Source organism: Zootermopsis nevadensis, unplaced genomic scaffold (genome assembly GCF_977971745.1).
Source record: "Zootermopsis nevadensis isolate Lab colony 2312 unplaced genomic scaffold, Znev_1.0 Znev_ptg000028l, whole genome shotgun sequence".
Classification (NCBI taxonomy): Eukaryota; Metazoa; Arthropoda; class Insecta; order Blattodea; family Termopsidae; genus Zootermopsis; species Zootermopsis nevadensis.
Genome location: NW_028259160.1, coordinates 11,388,668 through 11,414,280, shown reverse-complemented (window position 1 = coordinate 11,414,280; position 25,613 = coordinate 11,388,668). Strand labels below are relative to the sequence as shown.

The following is a 25,613-nucleotide window of genomic DNA, read 5'->3' as shown; positions in this document are numbered from 1 at the left end:
ACTACAAATAATAATATTTAAAGTACAAAAAATATATCTACTTATTCTGGTGCTTTATGGACACAAGTGATTAGCTAGCTTCATGCCTGAAGTCCTTTACACCCGGGTAAATAACCGTATGCCAATGGGAGCTGGGTTGGCCCCAGAGCCAATGTTGTTGCGGTATCTTCAACAATACGCTCTCATATATTACGAAATAATTAGTGCCAAGTTTTAATTGTAAAATAATTTAATGTTGGCCTAATATTGACAAGAGCCAAAAGATAAATCCTATCGTAAAATTAAAAATCTTACAGCGACAACAAATCAGACAATGTTTACATACAATCAAAGCACACACCTCAAGTCCACAGAGCATTTCATTTTCATCACCTTAAGTACTCTACGTATTTCAAGAGAATAATTTTTATATTTTAAAGCTCAAGCTTGGAGACTTTTTCTATATTGTATTGTTCCCAGCAGCTTCCTTCTTTCAAAATGCAACTTGCTTGACAATGTCTGACGGAAACCCACCTAAAGGTAGAAGGAAAGAATTTTCAATTTTTCAGCTTCTCTGATCAACTTCATTAAAAACTTGTGAGTAACCGACTAACGCTCGTCCTTACAAGCTGTGATATCAGAGCGACTACTGAACAAACTCCTCGTACACAGAAATGTCTTGAGCTATCTTCTACAGATACGTCAGTCGCTCGAACTAATAAGTATTTAACCTTTACCCTTTTTTAAATAACACACGGTTATATTTCAGATGTCGGGTATGAAAACAGATGTCTTCTGGGATGTTATGACAAAACAGAAAACATTTGTCACTTCTCGGCTGCTGGCAGAGCTACCATCGTAGGAAAACGACATATACGGGCGTATAAAAACGAAAACCACATTTGTGCTCCTGACAGATAATAGAAACTAAAGGCCGTTCCGGAAGCTTGCAGATGTTCCAATAATTTTATACACTGTTAAATATTCCGGAGACTCTTAAATGAGTATTACGCGTTTGGCACTGTTTGTGGAGTATCTGTACTAACAAAATAGCGTTTTAACATTAAAGTTATCCGTTACGCGACTAATATGACATGAATCAAAAACAGATCAAAACAGTGATAACATTGTCAAAATTAATCCGATAATTTGCATTATTATTGTCTACATTCTCGCAAAACAATTACATAACGGATAAAATACAAATCCATGATATCAACATGTCGGATCTACTGAATCCAAACAAGAATATACCTTCTAAAATATGTGAAACAGTTACAGAAACAAAAGGTAAGTGATGCTCTTTAATTTAACATTCTTCGTACGAAATAAATGTAGTTTGAAACCTGACAAATATATATATATATATATATATATATATATATATATATTGTTCATTGTTCTAGCACTTTTACGAAACTAGATTTAATCTTAAACGTTAAACACAAGGGTTCTGCGTAGGTAAAAGCAAATTTTCTAACAGACTCATAACAAGAGAAGAATATATAGTGTAATATAGTATAGTATAGTATAGTTTACATTTGATAAGAGGTCATACGGGTCCCACAGCCGGTCTGTTTGTGGCGGCGAAAGAACAATTCGTGGCTGCCAAGAATTGAGCCCCGGCCATCTAACCAGCAGTCAATAACTTACGCAGTTGGCAAAGCGCCGTCAAATAAACCACTCTGAGTCTCACATGTCAGACGGAAAGCCACGAAGCGTCGAATGTGGTATGTACCTGTTCGACGCTGGACACTCAACCAGAACGTAGGCAGACAACAGTGGACTGGAACGCTTCTCAACATACGCGTACACATGACTGGCAAACCCAGTTAGGACGAATTCGTATGATATCCTACTTAATGTCAGGCCTGCCTCTCTTGAGGTTATGTAACTTCTCTGCTGAAAATATGGGTAAAAGTGCGAGAAAATGCAGAAGAGGATCTTGTATGCCATTTCAACTCTGAGACTGTAAAGCCTTGTGACAATGTGTTATTATCTGAACATCACAGCGAGTCGGATAGATCTTTCACCGGCAACAGTTTACTAATTCTTACTCTATACTGACACATGAACAAAGCAGCCCACATCCTAATGCCAAACTTATGTAATTTTTTACTTCCTTATAATCAGGAGTAACAACGTGGCGTGCAAACTGGGGTCTGAATAATAACTATAACAATAAAATGGTTTCATTAAAGAACTTCACGATAAATGGATAACCCTAGCTACAAACTCCCACTGAACATGAAATGAGCATTGTGTCAAATTCACCAGTATTATTTAATAACCTTTAAATTATTATCAATTAAAAATAATCAAAAGGGCGTAACATCCATACGAAATTCAAAACACGCAACGGCAAATTCGACAAAGTGGATATGCTTTAGAACAAGGCCGCCTTGCGCAAGAAACTTACCTAGAAATGACAACGCTGGGCGAGGCTGCAGGTCTTGAACAGTAAACAGTGAAACAACACACACGTAAGATTTCTGTCCGAGTTTATATTTAGTCAAACAAATGTCCTATGTCTGCACCAACATAAAATAGGTTTTGAGTTTTCCAGTAAGCCCAAATCAAAAAACGTCTTATTCAATCTAAGCACCTGAATCAACACCACCTGCCTTTGTTTTTCACGTTGATGTTACGTCACACTTTGTTCAGTATAAACATGAGTGTCAACACTGTTAATTTACTATAAATCACGCAACACTAAATTTATTGTTACACACTTGCGTTATAGTTTTCTTTTGCGACTGATACAGAAATTGCATGTACCAACATGCTCAGCCTACGTTTACCGCAAAATAATTCTTAATTATATCTGTGGCCACAGACGACGTATGGAGGAAAGAAATCGCTTCTGTGAGGACGCGCCTTACGTTCTCCTTAAAAAAAATAGTTGTTAGATTAAGAGGGCCTTTTGTAATGTTGGGAATATCTGAAAAGATATCAACAGCATTCCTAACCAAGATTTTCAAGCAGCATGTTTCAATTTCACAAAGGAAAATACGACACATATGATACTGGTTGTGTCATCTAGTAGACACAGTATTGATTTTTTCGTTTTGCGTGCAGGTGGCAAGGTGATAGAATGCATCTTATAAATCCTTCTGCACCAATACACACTTCACTTTCCACTGTTTCACCCCATTTTAAAAAACTAAGCTGTGGTGACCATTACATTTTTTAGTATAGAACATGTAACTACCAACATTTTGGTTAAGTTAATATAAACTGAGTTCAAAATCTTGGTTTATTTTGTTTAAATTGTTGGTAGTCACACAGGCTAGGGTCAGTTCAGGCATGAGGCTACGATGGGAAGGACAAAAAGTAGGATCACTATTTGATAAATACTTATACTTCAAGATAAGAACATTTTACCTGCTTAGTACAAGTCTTTTGAGGTTCCATCAGAGAGCATCATCTCTATCTTTCTGTATTCACATCATAACATATTTGTGAAAGTTGTGTAAATAATTTGTAACCATAATCCTCAATGGATCATAATTCAAAACTTCTTTTGCACATGATTTTCTTTCAAGTTCTTACAACCATTTATTCCTGAAACCCGAAATTCTATGTAAAAAGTGATAAATACAATGAAGTATAGGTTAATTTTCCCATGAAGATAAAGGATGGGCCACTGTGGCTGTGTGCACAAAAGTTTGGCTGGTGAGTGGTATTTAAAATACACTGTTTCCAGTACCACAAAGAATCTGAAAAACATTTTTTTAATCTCACTATACCAGTATTAACATTTACATATCAAATAAACACTTCACAGACATTCTACTGACAATTACATTTACAAAGTATTATTTATATTTTACAAAGAAAAAATGTTAGGGTTACCAGGTTAAAAAATCGCTGCCGTTTCACACGTCCACGTGCCAGAAAATATTCAGAATGAGTGCCGCGAAGCACGCTGGTTTCCACCGAGTTGTTGTAGAGCTAGAAGTTTTGAATTTCAACGTTTCATAAGGAGACTGGGAAATCATGAAGTTTTTAGAAAGTGGTTGCAAATTCCTAGGACATATACATTAAATCCCCACGTCCTGTGCAAATCTATTGACAATTTGACAGTTCTCACAAACACTCCTATTAAAACAATTACGTTGACATACACAAACACACGACAGTTAACACACCTTTATTATATATATGCATCTTGTTATGACAAGTACATGAATCATGTGATTGGGAAACAATGCTGTTATTTCCAACAAAAACACAAGCACCTGCAAAAAGAACTTGGTCATGTAGATGGAATTTAGTGTCAACAGTATATGTCCAGAAATGAAGTCATGGGAACATTTTCTTTGTACACCATCTAGATGAAATAAGTGTTATAGAAACTGGCTATGCCTCTGTCTTCATGTACAAGGAAAGGGCATCTACTGTTAAGCCAGTTAAAGTTGGTCCTTGTAACTAGGCACAACCCTTGTGCACCCCCCAAAAAAATTGACTCAAAACAGTGAAAACTGCCAAGTTTATTGACAAGCACCAAACAGTAGTTACCTGTCTCTTCTACTTGAAAACTGAAACAGACCATCTGGAATGTAATAAATCTTTCTTCGCCAAACAATGGACAATGAAAAATACTCCAATGACAAAAATAAACCTTTGGGGAACAGGAATTAATAAGTAAACACTAGACAAAAAAACATATTTTCATTTCATTTAAATACAAGTTAACTCCATAAAACAAATTTATAAGATTTACTTCATCAAGTGTATCTGAAGCTAAACACAATTCTTAGTTCTTCTGCCAGCTGTATATTTAAACCAAGAAGAGTCACACAAATTTTAAGTACATACTCAGTCTAAAATAGGTTGGATCTGCAATGTTAAAATTCAAAAAAGAACAGACTGATTCTAATGTAGGTGAATTGTTACAGCATTACAACCTATAAAATGGCATATAATACTAGAGAACATGGATAATATGGACTCATAATAAACATCTTCATAAAATGATATACACACATTCACTTCCAAAAGCATCTTTAAAAGAGGTTATGTATGTTATTACAACAAACATGAAACTACCGACATGAAATATTACAAACCATACTCCTTGACAAGAGAACACATTCTGTTCCAAGACACAGTTTGGCGGAGGACAGATTTAAAGAGAAAATCACCCTTAAAATACATTTTGACAACCACAAAGCCAGTGAAAATAAATTAACACATATATTAAAATTTGCTTTGATATACCAAATAAAATTCAATATCTACTAACTATTATACTCACATAGATAATTTTATTCCTGTCCATTACAGGCTTTTGCTCTGCTAAGTCTAATTTTAACACAATATAAACTTCCCTCCAAATGACGACACCAAACTGTCCTATACCTGCAGTGCACAAATGACTTTCAGGATTATTTCACAATTTAATTTCATTGTGCCATAAAATAAAGACAGTAGGTCACATTAACTAACCAACTTGCAGTTAATGGACCAAGTGCTTCAAAATATATTCTACTGATTTTGTATCCTACAATAATTGTATTTACAAGTGGACGAATTCATTGAAGACTGTTTTCTGGTCCCAGTCCCAGTAATCAGGAAGGAATCTTGGAATCAGAATCCTAGTGATACAATATTCTTTCTTATGGTCAGGTGAAGTGGGCATCCCTACACAGCAGCAAAGTTCTACGAGCAATTTAATCATGAAAACAATGTCCACTGCTTTCTATTATTGACAATAATGAAGATGACAAAATGGGAAACTGAAATCAATTTTAATTGTGAAATCCTCTAGGTGTAAACAATCATTTAGTAATTTTAACTGAAGTATGAATGAAAATAACTCCAATTTATTGGATTATTATTATTATTGTAATTGGGTTGTAAGTATGTAATGCATAAAATATATTTATATTTACATTTATATATTTATACACATTAAATATGTACAGGTACAATATACACCGACAAACAGAAGCACTGCACTTTCAATAATAAACACTTCACACAGCTTTCATTACGCAAAGTTGACCTTTACCATTAGTTTTGAACTTTGAGCAATCCAGCATTTCCAAGCTATCCTTTTATAACAGTCTTACCACCACCCTAGAGATTCAAATTGAGGAAACTAGAACAATCCTCCTTAAAAGTATATAGTGATATATACCATAGGTCACAACAGGAGGGATGTAGTCAAACACAAGGCACAAAGATTTATAACAGACACTTTGGAATATGTTCTATACACTACAACGGTGGAATTCAACCTTTTTTGTTTGCGTACCCCCAGATATAATTTCTTTTCAAATTTGTACCTCCAAAGTTGTTGGTGTATAATTCAAGTTATACACAGTATATAATCTGCATCTAAAATAATTTAAATAAAATACATTACTGATTATTCAGTGTTTATCATCAAATAATATATATATTTTTTAAATTTCACGTACCCACTAAGATGTCTTCGCGTACCCCCGGGGGTACACGTATCTCAGGTTGAATACCACTGCACTACAACACCAAAATATAATTCATAAAAACTCATTAAAGAAAATTATTCTTTTTTGGTCATGAATGGCATTCTGGTATATGAAGGATCTTGATACATGCAAAATATTCATTTATGTTGACACATACAAGTGAACAGAAGTATCATTAATGATACTACTTATATTTGAGTTAATTTAATGAAACAGAAATTATGGAAATAAAAACACAGTACTGTACTTACGAAAATAATGGTCATGAGAGACAGGTAAAAGCAATGAGTTGCTTTCAAATTCATGTCAGTTCTAATCCCCAATACCATAATCCTGAGCAGAGTCGTTCATACCACAGCAGATTGTCTGTACAGATTTTGAAATGACATTAAAGTCCATTAGAATTCTTCACACAGTGGGGAATACACCAAAATGTTTACCTGTTGTTTTGTATTCAGGAGACAAGCTAGGAAACTCAGATTTATCATAATTCTCAAATAAATAAGTTATATTTTAATGGAAATAAAAATGTCCTATAACCACATATGAAGTTAACAAAGTGGTTTATGTTGCAGATTCAACAGCATTTACTTTCAAGAGGTAGTTAATTAGGATATGTAAGAACTTTTTTACTATATTTATCTTCATGTTTAATGATGTTACAGTGATAAGCACTCTGTGTAACACTCAGAAAAACCATTAAATTAAAGAACCACGTGATCACATGTATCTCGGAAAACAAACCTTTTCAGCAGTCTATGATTTAATCTCAGTACCTCAAAAGGACCTCAAAGGTACTTTGCATAAATTACCAGTCTGCAAATGAAATGGTTATATAACTGTATTAATGGAGTTAAGACAACTGCGGTGATGAAGCTTACTTTGATGCGAATTTCTTTTTATAAATATTTTCAGACTACTTTCGGTTGATGGATGAATATGGTCAGTACAGACTTGAATCTAACATCAACTGAATTTAGAAGTAGTGATTTCTTTCCTATAGTCTTATTCAATGAAAGAACTGTAAATGAAGCCATTTTACAGCTGCCATAAAAATACTTCAGGAGGGAAGAATAACATTTTTTTTTAAAATAACAGCAGTTACTACTCTAAGAAACTCCACTACGCAGTCGTGCGCGCGCGCGCGCGTGTGTGTGTGTGTGTGGGGGGGGGGGGGGGGGGGGGGGGGGGCAAGAAATTCCCGAACTTTTATGGTACCATGCTCGCAAGAACCAACCAATGAATCCTATCCTCAGCTGCTACGCTCTTGTAATAAAATCAGTGATCTCAGGACTAATGGGCCAAGAGCATTCCATGTGAAGCAACTACAGGACTGATTTTATGAAAACAAGACAATTTGTGTGGTTTGAAAGTTTCATAAGGTTATAAATGGGTAAGCTATATAAACCAAACATCTTGACATGGAGATTTAAAATATTCGAGCAAAATTTCTCTAATATATATCATATTTTGAAAGTAAGACTGACACAAAACTTGACAGCTCAAGTGAAATTCAAAATATCAACAGTTATATGAACAACATTTTACACAAAACATATAGACCATAATGAGGTACAATGTGTTTGTACTTCATGTTCACTTTCAATTCCTTCCCATTCCTGCAGAATAAAGAAAAATTTACAAGATGCTGAATGAAATATATTAATTTTATACAACACAAAATATATTTTGAATATGGAATATCTGACGCATGAAAAAAAGAACAACATATGTCAACTTAAAGAAAATTTCTTGTGCAACTTTTGAACTTCTCAGCATCTTAGACAGATAATAATACACTGGTATTACTGTTCACAAATAAATATATTTTTGAAACTAAAAGTAATAACATAAAACACATGCATTTGTATTTATGAAATACAAAACAATCATGTTTCCATTCATGATTTGAAAATTCTTGTAAATTATTTCAAGGGAGAGAGATTGGAACATTGCATCAAGCATAACTTCTTTTCACTCTTCCATTCATCATCTAGTGAATGAATAACCCATTATGATAGTATGGTGGCAATTTCTGAATATAAAAACTGGAGGATTTCTCCTAAGAACACAAGACCCCTTCAAATGAACTAGTTTAACCTGATATCGAGACACGCAGTTTCTATACCATAATTCATTAAAATAGCATGCAACAGCAACTTCCTTTATGCAAATCAGACACACTTTGACACTATCAAATTACTTAGCAGTATGAGCCACAAAAATCTCCCAAATTTATTTTCATACAATCCAATATGTCACGTAGCAAGCAGTAGCAAATAAATTTCTCATTAAACTAATTCCTAATTTATTTACTTATTTATTTAATTTGGTACGATATGTGTTTCAAGCCCCATAGTTACAGTATACCTGTAACTTTTCTTAGTATGGCGTACAATACAACCACCTCAGAAACAACCCACATTTCCACTTTTCTTTTTAAGTTGGCATTTACATACTGAGTCCTCCAGTGCATAGCCTATCATTATAAAATGCATCTGATTACTTCCATAACATAAATCTTCTCTCAATGTACAATCACTCATTCTTACACACTCACGCACATATGTACATACTAGATACACAAAGCTGACTGGGAATAGTAAGCAGCATCACTCTACTGGATCATGTCTCGTACTAAAATTAGAGGGCTATCTCCTGGAACTGCAACTGCAATTAAGAACAGTGTATGGGAATATTACACACCTCTACAGCACTGAACTGAAATTGTTTACAAGTCTTCTTAATAACACACTGTGTCAAGTTCACGGCTGGCTTCAGACACTGTTGAACAAAGACTTAAAAAGCCACATTTTGGCAGATCTATTTCTTTGACAGAATGACTTCACTTTATCCGTTCAGACTGTCATAGATTTCAGCTGTCCCAGTTTTGCTTTTACATCTCGAAAGGTCGGTCTATTGTCGGGTAGCAAATCCCACGCCTGTAAAGTATGACAAATATTAATGATGTTGCAAGTTCAGAAGTTAAACAGAACCTCAGAAATATGTTTTTGATTGAATATATCACACCAAATCTAACAAAAATATTTTTACTGATTGAAAAACCAATTCATCACCGAACAAGCTTTAGGGTCAGGCAGGGATAAGAACAGGACAAACAACCTCTGATAACAAAGAAAACTATCATTATGAAACGTTACACAGGTCTTTGGACTTGGATGGATTCTTTGATTGGGTCTAGTTTCAGATTATTGTGAACACAGTAATAAAGTTTGGGTTCTAGACCAGATGAGCACATGAGCTATAGATGAGCATTCGAAAGTCACTGCACGAGAAACCAGAAGAAGAATAAATCAATATATCCATTTAAAAAACAATGAATTAAAATGCAGGCTAGTTGATTATTCTTGGTGCTCGCTATATAAGCTAGGCAGTAAAGGTGTGGGATATCAACTCACAGAACTAAACTGACCTGTCTCATCATTTCATACACTTCTGGAGGACATCCTTCAGGAGCTTCCATCTTATATCCTTTCTCCACATGTTTCACCACATCTGCAAGAGGCTGAAGCAACAAAACATGTTATTAATAATAAAACTACAATTTTTCAGAAGCTGGATTCTGCTTCAACTTCTACGTAAAGAAGTGGAAAAGAGGAAACAAGCCCATCTCTTGGGCCCCCCTTGTTAAGCTAGACCTGGCCAGACCATGACTTGCCCTCATGATGGAGGCAGCAGCACCTCTGATACGTCAGCAAACTGTTATCAGACTAAATTGTGCAACAAACCAGAAGACATCCATATTCATACTCGGTAGCACGACAACCAAAAATCTCACAGGTACTGTTTAGTTTATGTACGAGTAGTGACGCTTTGTGGTAACTTAAGAACTAATTTACAGTATCACATTTTGTCATTAATGCTAATAATAAACATTTATTTCAACGCTATATAGTGTGAGCTACTGAAAAAGCATCATTAAATAAACTATACATAAATATTAACATACATATATAGTTGTTGCTGTTTCAAGTGATATGAAAATGGAGAAAAGAAACTCATTTAACATACAACAGCAAATACTATTTCAAAGGAATCTCTTCTGTTCATGTCAAGGTTTGCACTGAATACAATTTTCATTCTCATAACTGACATTCATAATTTGTGCCGACATGCAGCACAATTCTACAAAACATGCATTCTGCCTTTCCATTGAAAAGACATCGTAGATTCATAACCATGTAGCACAGTACAAAATCATTCTTCTACTGAATTTTCTCATTTATAAAAATGTATTTATATTAGTAACAGTAAATGTAATTTAATACAAGACACTGGCAAACACTTATTACAGTTCGGTAACCTTTCCACCAGATGTAGCAAACCTGGCAAAAGTGGTGTTACATTTTCTAGCACGAACAGAAAAGAAAATGTGTACTTACTATTCTTGGATAAGGCACTCTTCCAAAGGAATAGATTTCCCAAAGTAAAATTCCAAAACTCCACATGTCTGACTTGTTTGAAAATTTCTGGAAAATTAAATAAAATTAATTAGTATTTTCTGTATAAACACCACTCATCGTGGTGGAAACAGGAAAGGAATACGGATGAAAGGAGTAAATGAGATAAGATATGAAATTGATAAAGAAAATGACGAAGGTGCCATAATGTGAATGAGTGGATGACAATGAGGGATAAACATCACATGTGAACCAGAGAAATATTCCATATGGCCTTTCAAAAATTACTAATGTGTGAAAAGAGAATGGCGAGTACATACGCCTTGTTTCAGTGCTTCAGGAGCTGTCCATTTGATGGGTAGTTTTCCTCCTTCCAACGTAAAATTTTCTTCCCTTGCCAAACCAAAATCTGACACTTTGGCTGCACCTTCCTCTGATATTAGAACGTTTCGTGCTGCAAGATCTCGATGAACAACTTTTCGAGATTCCAAGTACTCCATCCCAGAACACGTATCACTGTAATGATTAACGTAAAATTATTTAATTGCTTACTTCAAACTTTACAAGGATCTATGATAACAGAGTAAAGACATTATCAACTCATTTGCTCATCGAGTACAAAATGTTTTCACAGAACAAACCCTCATAAGGCAACTAATCAGAATTTAATTTCACATTTAATTTTAATACATTCACAAGGAGCAACATCGTCATTGCACATAATGTTACGAACTAAAAGGTAAAACTGTCTCAGTGACTGCCCCACACCAAAAATGCATTCAGAGGCAAGGAGAGAAGGCTCCACAAATTCTGCAAAACATGGGTCTGATCACATATTACCAAAGTTCACTAGCAATCATCAAACCAACAAAGTAAATGCATGTTTCAAAAAGGTTATGGTGTTATATTCCACTTTAAACAGAAATAACATGACAATATTGTAGTTTTACAGATCTTTTATTATACGAAATTCCAGGGACTCTAGTAAATTCACATTGATGTAATGTGGTTTTGAAGACAGAAATCTGACGACATAAACAGATACACAATATGCACCAGTCTATAATACTTTTAATGGCACAAATAAATAAACTTACAACAATTACAAACAGTATTAATGCTTCACCATTTACCAAAACAAATACTGGTTCTTACAATGCAAAGTTGATCTGATCCTTTCTGGTAACATGAAGTCGTCCCCGCGATCTCAGATAGTCAACCAAGCTGCCTTTACTCATGTATTCCGTCACCAGATAAATGTGTTTGTTTTTATTGTTAAACACTAAGCCTAGTAGCTGCACCAAGTTTTCATGCCTTAGTGATCTGAAAAATATGAAATGTTTATATTATAATATAATACGAATACCCTCAATCGCATGAATAAGCAAAAGGAACTATTGCTTGCCGTTAAGGAAAGAAAGGTCCGGTATTTGGGCCATATCATGAGAGGAGTACACTATGAGATCTTAAGACTGATCATTGAGGGTAAAATTCAAGGAAAAAGATCCGTCGCTAGACCCCAAAACTCCTGGATGAAAGACCTAAGAAGATGGTTCGGATGCACCTCAACAGATATCTTTCGAGCGGCAGTCTCAAGGATAATGTTAGCCATGTGGATCGCCAACCTTCGTTCGGAGATGGCGCAATAAGAAGAAGAAGAATATTATAATATATATATATATATATATAATATTAATTATAGAATAAACATTCTTGGTAACTATTTATAATCTACTTTTATTCGGCTTACGTCATCAGAGAGGCTTCAGCAAGAAACTTTTGAGCTGCTTCACTTGAATCCTTCAACATTTTCACCGCCACTTTGTCACCTCTGAGGATCCCCAGCATCACATCACCAAATTCACCTTTCCCTATCGATTCCCTCAGCTGAAATAAAAGACAAATCTACACTATGATCAGAGCACAAACTAAAACAGTGCAAACAGAAATAAACATATTCAATATTTGTTATGCCATAAATATTTAAAATGCCTGTAATCTCTTGACAGAATTAGTGAAAAGATAGTCTCTTATCATTTAATTAATATCATCCTGCATGTGACTGCAGTACAAAGCACACATGAAACTTCAAACATTTCTCCATTCTCTGTATCTTAATCCAGGTTGCTGATAAAAATTTCTAATTGACTGGTAACCGCAATAAACGCTGCTGAATTTTGTTCATAACACAAAGCCTCAGTATCATATGTGACACGTAATTTCTTGTGTCACTGTTAACGCTTTTAGGTTTTCATCTTAACACAGGAATGAACTTCAAAGCTACACGCAACAAAACTCAATGTCAAGTTTAAAAAAAATTCATCGTTTTCTTAATTTGTAACGTAATTAACTACTGTAAACAATAAAATATTACGTACCTCTAATTCATGTTCCTGGATGACCCAACCAGCTTCTACAAAGGCTTTGGTATCCACACAAAAATCTTGCTTTCCTTTCTTTGGTAAACTTTTTGTCAGCTGTGTACACAGACCATCTGCATCTTGTTCATAATGCTAAAAAGAAATCACTAAAGTTAACTATCTAATTAATAAACCTGTACTGTGAAATCAACAGCATATTCAAAAAAATTACATTACTTCCATATTAAAACAGAAGTAATACACAAATGTATTTATGTATTTTGAAGAAATTTGTGTAATGAAAATTCTTAGTTCACTTATCTTGACACCAATGAATCATAATCGTTTAATGGGAACAATGTAAGTGCTCGATACATGTATTTGGCAACGCTAATACTAAAAGCAAAAAAGTTCTCATAATAAACACAATGCACACCGTTTCACATAAATATAGATATAAAAACACTTCACGTCCCCAAGCCGATTCACTTCTAAATGGACACGGTGATATGGTCCTCCCAAATGTCTGTAACCTCCTACAAGACATCGACATTGACATTTTTATTGCCTTATAAACCTAGAACTTCAATAAATTTGTGTACCTCCACAAGCTGTGACAGATTCTCAAAAAATTCCTCATCATCAATTGTCAGTTGGTTGTCTTTGTACTTGACCCTGTAATGCTCAACCTTTCCCTGGTAGCAGACACACAGTGTGTAGTCACCGGGGAAGTTTGTTGACTCTCGCACCAGAAATAAGCCATCCTCCTTGGGCGAGAGAAGCTGCTCTGCACGATCACGAGATATCTTCCCATGGAACCAACTGCAAACATGCAAGACATAAAAGATTCAAATTATAACACTAAAGAGTCAATATGAACCCCACTTAATGGTACCTGCACCTTGTCGTGGTGGTGGGGCCTGAGTACCTCAGTGACCCCAACAGCTACTGGTAGGGCCTCCCTAGCCAGATTGGTCGAGGGGGAGAGGTCAGACTAAGACAAGTACCCTGGTCCTCCAGGTTGGGGGTTGGTCGCATGGCTAACAACCTTGCACCGTAAAAAGGAAGATGTTTCGAAACCTTAATCAAAGCCTCGGACAGACGGACCTAACAGAGGACCGAATGGAAGAGGAGAATTGAGGAGGCCATGGACCGAATACGGACCGGAGAGCCATAGAAGAAGAGAAGTCAATATGAAGGAAACTGAATACATTTATGAGTCTAGAATCTATTCCATCATTAAAGAAGTATGATCTAAAGCTTTTACAGAAACTAACAATAATAACATCTTCGAGGTCGTGATCATGGAGACAAATGATCTCTGAAATGGTGGTGATTTTTATCCAACTGACACGGCTGATATCCCAAGAACATTTTATTAATGTTAAAAAGTACATTTTGATGGAGGAGGAAAGGTTACCAAAAAAGACTATGAAATGACAACCAAACAAGAGAAGGAAGAAAGGAAGACCGAGACCAGGATGGAACAACGGAATTACAAGAACCATGATAGAGTGGAAACTACCTCCAGAAGGATGGGAAAATAGAGAAGAATGGAAGAAAATATTAGGCACCAGAAGACCGAAGTAACGGTCAAGACACGGTAGAAGAAGAAAAAGTACATTTCAGCTTTTAGATTTTGCCATTTTTTATAACAGAAATGAATGTGTTATGTTAGGTTAGTACTCAGGTGTATAATAAGATGACATTTATTAATATATCCAAAATTCCCTGGTTTAAATTCTTGGCAATCATATTTAGAATAATAATGACATAATGATATAAACAATCTGAAATAATTAAAGAACAAATCTGTGATTATTAATATTATTTGTGGTTTATCTAATGATGTTGTAAGCAGATCAGACTGTCATGAGCTACCTGATAGGACGTTTAATCGATAATAAATTCGAAAGAATATTGAAAGACGCCTGTGGAACCTCAAAATATGAAGCAGAGTTCTAACCACTCAGCTGCAATGTTCAATGAAGAAACTGTGAAGACTTAGACTTACGGCATCGCGTTGAGTTTCACCTCTGCCTTCTTCTGGGCAAAGGTGGGCGACAGCTTGTTGTTGTCCATGATGGCAGGCGATGCGGTCGAGTGTTTTGAAGGGAGGAACCAGCAGCCTCCAGGGTCCTGAAATGGGCCCACTATGGCAACCGGCTGGTACCGCTGAAAACAACAATTATGTTTAAATTCTTCCACTTTACCACAGAGGATAAGCTATTCCCTGTATACAATTAAAGGGAACAAACATTCTGGATACATCTTCAAGAAATATGATTGGGAACACGTGCCTTATGTTCGATCTACTGTTCATATCACAAGCGCATGTATTTTTTTCATCACTGTTGTCGCAGTTCCATAAGAAATGGATTTTGTATATTATAAATTAATGATAACATAACATCTGAATTATTTAAATTTCACTCTTATTACTAAAATGTATCTCCTTTTAACAGATAAAATATTAATTCAAGATGGCTCTTGAACAATTAAAATCAAAGTAATGGTTTTGTAAACACGATACATGAACCAAAACTGACCTGTGTCAAAGCTGTGTTCTGCAGATTCTGGCTCATCACTGCTTTTCTCCATACAACACTTCAATCCGGAATTATTCACTTGCATATCATCATCTAAAAAATATACAAAAACGTGTTTTAAACACATGCACCCTTGTTGTGTTGCACACTTCGTATTTATCTAAAAATGGTTGGTTATTACCACAAACGTGTACAAAGTACATCGGAGTTGAGCCTCGTCAAATGTTGGGTACTATCCGACGTTTTGGCAAAAATTAAAATTACCATCTTAAGGTTGAATGTGTAATGGTTTGGCAAAATTTGGAAGCTTTATATAAGGCAGTAGTAAACGGAGATTTAGATTTGATGGCTACGTGACTCATACTTCGAAAGGCTGCACAGACGACATGTTGGTATAATTATAATGGGAAACAAAAGTAGGAAAGTACAGCCACACTGAACTGTAAGACGTTCTTGCAATTTCATGAAAATCGTCGAATTAATCCAAAGCGAGAAATGACACGGACAAGATGCCAGAAACTTCGATTCCCTTTTGAAAGAAGGAAACTGGGCTGCAAATGGATGTGGGTTAGTAACATACATGTCAGCTTAATTTGTTTCGGTTGAGCAATTACAACGTTATGAGTCAAGAGTGACGCCATTAAGAAATTATTTCAATTGCATTTTTTGTGACTGTCAATTTCGCGATCGTATTTCAAGGTTATATCTTGAAAACAGTATATACGACGAAAATGCTCACAACATAAAATTGCGTCTAAGGGCCACACACTTTGTTTGAAACATTTTCGGTTTGGTCTGTTAGTATCGAAATATATGCATGTCTTATTTGAAAAAAGAAGGAAAGTCAATTTTACACCAAAATTTACTTCCGTCGACATAGTTCAGAAAAAGTTCGTAATAACAATATACCAACTAAATACGTTCATCCAGAGTGGGCGATATGTCACAGCGAAACGCAGTACTAAAAAATTTCCCTCTTAATGTGGGCAAAAATTATTATTAAAATCCTCTGAATTCTGCGACATTTTAATAAAGTGTCAAACAATTGTTTCACCATAAAAAATAATAAAACTTCTTACTGTTCAACAAGACGATAAAAATCAGATCTGTGGAAAGTATTTTGGCAACACTACAAAAAAATAACAAAGATTTCTATTTTATGCGTCCTTATCCCGGTGGAATCCAGGTTCTAAATTTAATACAAATACGTCAAAACTGCGCACAAAACAGGCACCACAATACACTTCTCACTTTTTTTGCTACAATTCTCGCATTCTTCCGGTCACGGTTTGAAAGCAGGCCGATCTGCAGCTGAACAATCCAGCGAACCGAATAGCAAGCTATCGAAAAGATCAGGAAATGAAGAAACACTGCTTCTATCACAACTTCAGATTATTTGTCTACTATTTTAAACAGCTTTGTGTCTGGCCAAACATCGAAAGCAGAACAAGAATAATAGCAAGAAATGATCTACATTTCAGCAGTTTCCAACTGAACACGGTGTCTTCAGTTTATCTCAAGATTTTACGATAACCTGCGAAAGATAAACAATAGCAAAAGTCTGCGCCAATACAGACACAGAGTTGGGGGCGTAATTCTTAAAGCCTAGTTTCCTATCGTGCAGATTTATAGTCATATGAATCTTGTCTTGTTAATCTTATATTTGGTTCGTGCAACTTTCAATTAAATGCAATATCGCTCATGGGGCATCTTTCTGGGCTCGGTGCCCAGATGACCACGAGACAGACCCCCAGACTCCCATTAGAGTCGCATTTCCTTTATTACTGCAACCAATTATTTTAAATTTTGAATTCTTTTGGGTTTTGTTTTTGTTGACAGAATGGCACAGTTTCCAATATAAGGCCTTGACTTTGTTTCTACTTATAGACAAAACAAACTTATGAATAAACGCAGTTTATAGCCTAAAACATAACTTGAAGTGCCAAATAACATTTTAATTTCCAAAAAAAAATCTATTCCTATTAGACTAGTTCGGAGGAGGTCATGGTACCCAATTCTTGAACTCCAGTCAGAACATGTTTTATGCAGCCGTCATGCTGTAGATTCACACCACACAAACAATTCCTGTACCAAAGTTGTCTATCTTTCAAATGTATGTGATACACCATTGATGCTCACGCTTAGTCAGCCATGTTGGTATGATGGATTGTAAGAAATTTAAAGAACGTTTACAGTACGGCCTCCAATGACATAATGTCCATACAAAATATCATCGAAAATTCGTCCATGGGTTCTCGAGTTGAATCAGGCCTTCGCGTCAGTACATGCTGTATGGTGTACTATGTATCTAGCTACAACGGCATTCAATAATGGCCGTGCTTACTCATTATGGTAACTATAATAAAGCGAACAATAAGCAATGAACACCGATGGCGTACAGAAAACGTGCCTCACAGCAGTATTCCAGACATGACCAGCAGCATGAAACTCCAACGCCCCACTGTCAACCATATTCATAATCTACATGACGAAAACCATTCACTGAACACCGTATGAGGAACCACAAGGCCTTCATCAAATTAGCAGTGTATATCACATTTTCCTCAGATAATAGACAATATCGAACACAGTACTCTTTTATAAATCAGTCGTAGAATCTTTATTTTGCATATTAACCGTTACCAAAATCTTAGATTTTTCTATGAACTACAATGCATATTACAATCAAATATTTGCAGGCTAAATAAGAGGAAAACCAAGTCTGAACAATAACACATACACACATATATACAAGCAAGTTGCTAATATTACTGCAGGTCTACTATAGATTTGGCATGCTGCGAGATAATGGATAAGTGACACATGTAAACATGCACTTCAGTACCCACTGGGTTCTAGCAACTCGTTCCAGTAACTCGTCTTCCCACACTACAATAATCTACTTTGGCGTGGAACCACAAGAAAGGGGTTGAAAAGCACTGATGGCAGAGTTAATATTTTCGGACACGACGTGGCACACGGATGTCAGCAGTAGTTGACTTAGAACGGTTAACGTGAATAATCTGAGCGACATTTCATACGACCAAGAAGTCAGTGACGTACTGAAACCAATCCCTGCTACTTACGAGTCGTCACTTCACTATCATTAAAATCATGAATGCATCATCTGACCTTAAATGGGAAGTAATTTCATTCGCACACATGATGCAAACAACTCATTTCTTCTCATCGGACTACTATACACGTACAGATGAAGGTCACAAAAGGCAGCGGATGTCATAACGAGCGACAAGGATGACTAAAGGATTCTGACGACGGTGGATTACACTTAAACAAAGACGATGGAAAAAGTCCAGATAGCAAACAATTTTAAGGATAAGGATGTCAGTTTTATTCAGTTCCACCCTGGAAGATCGAGGTATAGATCGGAGGATAAAGTTAAACTGGATTAAGATATGGAACAAGAGTGGGCTGGATTCAAGTGGTTCAGGATATAAACCTTGGTCAGCTGAGCGACTATCAGATTCTCAAAAAGACTCAGACGGAGGACGCAAACTGCGGGTCTAAAATTGCTTGTAATGGACAAGGCGTAACAATTAGAAACAAACCTAACGCATTTTAAACATGACTATCATTATGGATCTTAACCACCGCCTACGTTTTTTTTAATGTTTCGGGAACTGATCACGGTGTAGTGCCTGGGTCGGTTTAGCCCAGGGGTTAAACAACCCTGGTCTGGAGAAGGCGTTTGAAGCAAGGACATTAGCCGCCCTGGTATTAGCAGTGTTGACACTTACTGGTCCAAAATATAATGGCCGTTTGGAAGGACTAACTCTAACACAGAAAAAAAATTAACGTCACTTTCACACACACTGTCGGTTAAAGTATCCTAAGTACAGAACATTCAGGATATGATGCAGACTACTATGTTCTGAGAAAGTATATATGCCTACTTACCTCCTGAGAGTCGACACACAACATACACTGCGAATACCTTAAATTCTATCCACAACTGTTTATGCAACTATTAACTATGTGCTTCAAAAATCAACTCGATCTGACGTCAGATAAAAGGATCATGAGATGATATTGATTCGTTTCGTGATTGTGTAATATCTATACCCAGATAAATGAATTATATCTTTAACAGAAATGTTGAACTATGAAAGAGTGATAAAGATACTTCGAAATGTATAGTTATCTCTAGCGGTTAGAACGCTGGCCTTGTAATCCTGGGGCCTCGGGTTCGATTCCCGGCGGTGCCCGAATTTATAACTTGTGTTGGGCAAGGCCGTGGTCTAGGCAACACGGAGTTTTCCTCCGTGGCATCCCAACAATTACTCCATTCACACACAGAAGAAGGCAATGGCAAACCACTTGTGGATCATCTGCCAAGAACGTATATGAACAGGTCCCAGTCCGAGAAAAGGATGGAAGGATCCTGTTCATATGGACCTGTCGTCAGACAGAACACTAAATAAATAAATAAAAATAAATGGGTATGAATCACGACATTTGCAATCCCTAGTTCAGGAACATCTTCAATTATTTGCTTATTCTTACGTACAGAGATAATATTTGTCTGCGACCTTAGTTTTCTGGCACTTCTAATTTATGTTAATCCCTCAAAGACCTCTAATGTTTATACTCTTCTATAAGCAAATCCTGACAGACTCGCTGGATTCAATAGCATATAGTTATCATTTTCAGTACAAATTTCCTTCGAAATTTCAACTACTGCTATGCCGCTGTATACGTTACATCCAGGGCCCCAAACTACTGTATTCCACAGATATAGAACGATATTAAACGATGGTTCATATGCAAATTATGATACAATTAAAGCAACAGAAATATAAAAAAAAATTACTTCTACCATTCAATCTATACAAATCTTGGGACTGAATAAAATCTTCTGTGCCAATTTAATTAGTTACTTCACATCAGCAATGTAATCAAGAATGAATGATACGAAAATACAAGAACGCACGGGGCAATTGAAAGGGGGGGGGGGGGGGAAATTGACTGTCACAAATTGGGGAAACTGTGGTCAGTCATAAATCCTATAACGGATTGTGGAGAATAAAATTACACTCTGCACTGTTGGAGGCACAGCCTCCCTTGACACAGGAACTAACTAAGTAAACGCATGACACACTCCTTGTAAACGAAATTATTCTTGTTTGTAATACCAACACAAATATAAGAAGATGACTCCGTTGCTTATCTCACTACTTTGCTATCACAAAATAAGTAGAACTCCGCTGTAACAAAACTAATTGCACATACAATAACCTACCGAGTTTAAAAACCTTTCAGTATCATAAAAATTGTTAAGAAAATCGAAACTATGCAACATAGTAACAGATAATATCTCTACAATAACGTGACAAATCAGAGTTCTAGGAAGAATTTATGACGACTCCTTTTTTAAAAAACACAAGAGATATGGGACATGACAAGAGTTTGCTAATATTTCTTACTTTCAGTAACAGAAAGTTGTCACACAGTTTTTAACATACAAAGAAATGTTTCATACACTGACCTACGTCCTGCACTTGATTTGCTCATAATACAAACCTTAAAATTGAGATTCGTGATGAAATTATGAGATGAATAAACTACGGAAATGCCTGATCGAGATATCTTATCTCCTTTTCCAAAACGCAGAATATACAATAAACAAAAAAATACCAGTTTTTATGTACTGACGTCAAACGCGGTGTCCTGCCAGATAAATCCTATCCACACCCTCTCACTCATTTCCTTAAGATCTATTTTAATATTATCCTTCATCTTCGCCTAGGTTTTCAGAATGGTCTCTTCCTTTCAGGCTTTCCCTGCTATTTCTATACGTATTTCTCATCTCCCACACGCGTGCCGGATACCAAGCTCATCTTATGCTTCTCATTTTGATCATCCTAAAAATGTTCTAAGAAGAGTCCAAATTATGCAATTATGCTCAACACTTAATCCCTCTTACAAGTCAGGTACAAATATTCTCCTACGCGCCCTATTCTCCAACACCCTCAACCTATGTTGTTCCCTCAATGAGAGCGACCAACTTTCACGCCCATGCGTAACTGTAACATTTTGGTATTTTGGCAGAAAACGAGGGTAAAATATTCTGAACCAAACAGTAACAAGCATTCCCGATATAATTTGGATCTGATCCACATTTAATTGATTTCTAACGGTTATTACATGAGATGCGACTGTACAAACGTCCTAAAGTCTGTTCTACGATACGCTACGCTCCAGAATTAGTTCCCTGTCAGACAGAGCACTACAGTATTATCTCACATTCAACTTACTAATCCTTCAGTTACCGAAACTGTGTCCCCCCGGAGTGCGCGGGCATTGTACGCGCACCCTTACGACAGACACTACAATGGCGTGTTGGATAGTATTAACGCTCAATGGAATGAACTCACAGCATCCCGTGTGTGGGTCGATACTGGTATGGACAGAGCTTGAGAAGTGGACACAACGTGCGTGGGAGAGTAGTGTGGTTGTGTGTAAAACTCCAAATACACATTCCACCTAAAGTTTTGTGGTAGTATATTATTAAAATAAACTTACGTACATTATCTATCGTTTAATTTAATTGAAAAAAAAATTACGCTTCAGAGACTGTAATGTCTCAGTCCTCAGAGGTAAAACTTATTTTGTTGGGTCCAATACGATAGGTTACACCTGAGAACGAAGACAGATTTACAGTCTCCATAACATCGTTTTCAAATTAGATTAAATGAAATTATGACGATGGTTAATGTCCAAGAAGCTTCCCAGCCACGGAATGACAGTCATTTTACACGAAATCTATAATGACTCCTTAATGACAGTAAGTATGATAAGCTTTCGCGTTCTTTTCTGTCGATTAACCGATGGCACACAGCAAACCCCTATGACTAACCAACACAGACATCCTGGTTATCTTTAAACGAGCAACTCTGATACTGGAAAGCATGTTACATACAATATGGGAGCCGGAAGTAGGTTCTCTTCCGTGTATGAAGTCTCAATCACATGCCACTGAAGCAACGGATTTATTCTTAACCCATTTACTTGTACACACTGTGCTGTGACTCGAAGGAGTGGGGAAAAAACAAGAACAAGAAAGGAAAAAAATAAAATGCTGTCAAATGTACACTACAGCAAGCCCAAATATGCATATGAGGACGCTCACAGAGTACAGGTATATCCACTTAATACCACTCTAAATACCAGGTTTTAGCTTTCTCCCCCTATTACAGGGCAGTCAATCGTATGCACTGGTCAAAGCACAGTGTACACTTTTTTCAATGTGTCCAAGAACTTCGCAACTTTTCCTTTAAAATGGTGAAATCATTGGAAAGGTAAAAAACGCTGAAAATACAGTCTGCGTAAAAAAAACTATTAAGACTGCTGTCTTCAGGGCTGTTACGCCGTGTAATCAAAGGTGTTTGCTGCCTCCATCATCAAGAAACCTCGAAAGTGCCTCCGAAACGTCGGTAAACATCTACCAGATTACACGGCGCAACAATCCATAAGGCAAGCCATCTTCATAATCGTCGTAGTGACAACCAGAAACCTCACACTGTGTACAGAAACGTAATTTCTTATATCCACTGAACGGCTAATTGAAGAAATCAACTTTCCTGAATTCAGTTCAGAAAAATACCAGGCATTCTGCGTCACCAGAATTCGACATCGATCCAACACACATTTACAAAACTTACATCTATGAAATCGGTAATAACATGTAATTACAAAAATGAATAAAGGGAACGCCTCTCAGTAACAACAATAAACTTCAAATTTACACCATTAAGGTTATTTTTATCGCATGCGTCTACAAGCCACCGGAACCAAGACGTCCATCAGACAGCGCAAAACTGCACGCGCTGACATCCAAGAAACATTATTTCAGTTCCTCGTACTAGCTTTTCAAAATCCTCAATTATTCTTCTAAACGCGACTCGACAAATCTGCATAAAGAAATTACATTTATCCACAATCTTCAAGTTTACAACTGGATAAAGAACCAAAGACGACAGTACAGACGAAACTCAATTACAACGGTGTATGCGTACACAATCACAATGCGGTAATGTAAGCAGTTCTTACTGTTAATTAATTATCCTCTTCCTTTTGTGGTCATTAACCTTGCTACTAATCTATATGGAGTATCTACTTCACACAAGAACACACAGAAGTGGGTCACCTCTAGCTTTTGGTCCAGTCATCATGCAAAATGACACAGAAACATTCTTCGCATGGGAATCTGAAATATGTAAGTGTGGCTGAAGTCAACGTAAGTTAATTCACAAACGAGGCCTATCACTCATCCAATACACCAAACAGGATAACTACGAAAAACGTATAATACACAGTTTTCTTCCTATTTTTTGTCTACGATTGGAATGAAATGGCGATGCCTGGCTGTTGCATAAAGAATACATCTTACATCTAGTACGTGAAATAAAAATGTCCCAACTCAATCATTCGTATTGTTTCCACCTTCGTTTCTGTTGTTAATAATTCAATGCTAAGCCATCAGACACAACTTTATTACGTTTACGTACAGTTTAAATGTTGCCCATCGTCGTGCATGTTTTGGGCATGGCTGACCATTATCAGGGTTCCAACTACACCGTCAATTAACTATGGCGTTCACATAAAAATTACTCATCTTACGTATTACTTCCAAAACGTGAATATTAAGTTATGCTGAAAAACGGTACTCATGAGTTCAGACAGCGAAAATGTTTGATAAAACAACGCAAACCTTATATTTTATTTAAAATCCGACGGCCATCCATTCAGAACAATACCACGTAACAAGATACGTTTTAAAATAAGATTCGATATGAACGTGGAATGCCTTATTTAAAGTATTATTGCCAAGTTAGCACAAGAGAACTCGATGCAGTACATACGCTCGCCACAAATTATTTACATTTGAAATCATTGGAAGCTGCGCTCTGGGGTAAAAAGAAGGACTGGAATGCTGTTAGGACGGTTTTCTTATAACAAAAGTATCGCATGAACGAACGTCGATATAGAACTTGTGCAAAAAAAACAGCAAATTATCCATGACTGTCATTCGCTGAAACGAGGGGCGATACATTCATGAATAATTCTGAACGGTTAAATTTAATAATGGCTGCCGTGCGAACACACCGGCAGGTCTGAGCGCGTTCCCTATAATGAAAGAACTTATTATTTTACAGAGTAATTCTGTTCAAGTGCTATTTATGCAATCAGGTTATCGCACTTCCAATTCAGCGCTTAAAATGACCGTATTCCGAATCCAGCTACCTGGAAACTCCCATCACCCCAAAAAGTCGATGGCTTGGCCCATTTTTTTTCGTATTCATTGTTCTTAAGTTAATTGTTTGTATATTGTTCAAAATTATAATTAAAATGCTTTTATAAGGCCCAATTTTTTGCTGAGAACATTAGACAACGAATAAATAAATCATTTTCATTCGCAGAATGGCGTACATCGTCAAAGGTACGTCGGTTTCGTAAACCTATCGACACGGCTTCACCTCTGGGCGTTAACATACGGGCTGTTTTAATACTGATCTCGGATGCATGCCACTCTAATTTCCTCTGAGCTTGAATCGTTCATAAGAGTGTGCATTCTGCAACAAGAAATTACCTCGTCTGTTTATCACAACTTAACAGCGTAACATAAGAATCAAAAGGTTTAATCTTACCAATATCAAAGCCAGTCACTGGAACAACCCTAAGCCAGTTTCATCCATCTTCAACCATAAAAACCAAAGATATATTTCAATATTAACTACCCGCCTCCTTCTAAATCTGTTATGTGGACGTTTTTCCAAGAGCTTTTTTTCACGCATTCCTGATCTCCATTCCAGCCACATACCCACA

General features: G+C 36.4%; 1 protein-coding gene across 4 annotated transcripts in view; it reads right to left on the bottom strand.

The window, feature by feature from the left end:
• Positions 1–4,116: 4,116 nt before the first annotated feature.
• Csk (C-terminal Src kinase) overlaps positions 4,117–25,613 on the bottom strand; it is a 30,270-nt gene continuing 8,773 nt past the window's right edge. For 3 of the 4 annotated variants that reach the window (XM_022074228.2, XM_022074231.2, XM_022074230.2), the window contains exons 3-12: positions 15,768–15,860; positions 15,233–15,393; positions 13,821–14,040; positions 13,237–13,371; positions 12,609–12,745; positions 12,014–12,181; positions 11,179–11,374; positions 10,841–10,927; positions 9,871–9,963; positions 4,117–9,379 (exon numbers count right to left, since the gene is read on the bottom strand). In XM_022074228.2, the coding sequence (XP_021929920.1) occupies positions 9,296–9,379; positions 9,871–9,963; positions 10,841–10,927; positions 11,179–11,374; positions 12,014–12,181; positions 12,609–12,745; positions 13,237–13,371; positions 13,821–14,040; positions 15,233–15,393; positions 15,768–15,803 (1,317 nt within the window). In that variant the 5' untranslated portion in view covers positions 15,804–15,860 and the 3' untranslated portion in view covers positions 4,117–9,295. Of the gene's footprint in view, positions 9,380–9,870; positions 9,964–10,840; positions 10,928–11,178; positions 11,375–12,013; positions 12,182–12,608; positions 12,746–13,236; positions 13,372–13,820; positions 14,041–15,232; positions 15,394–15,767; positions 15,861–18,616; positions 18,823–25,613 lie in introns of those variants that run through there. The other variant, XM_022074233.2, reaches the window with a different exon arrangement.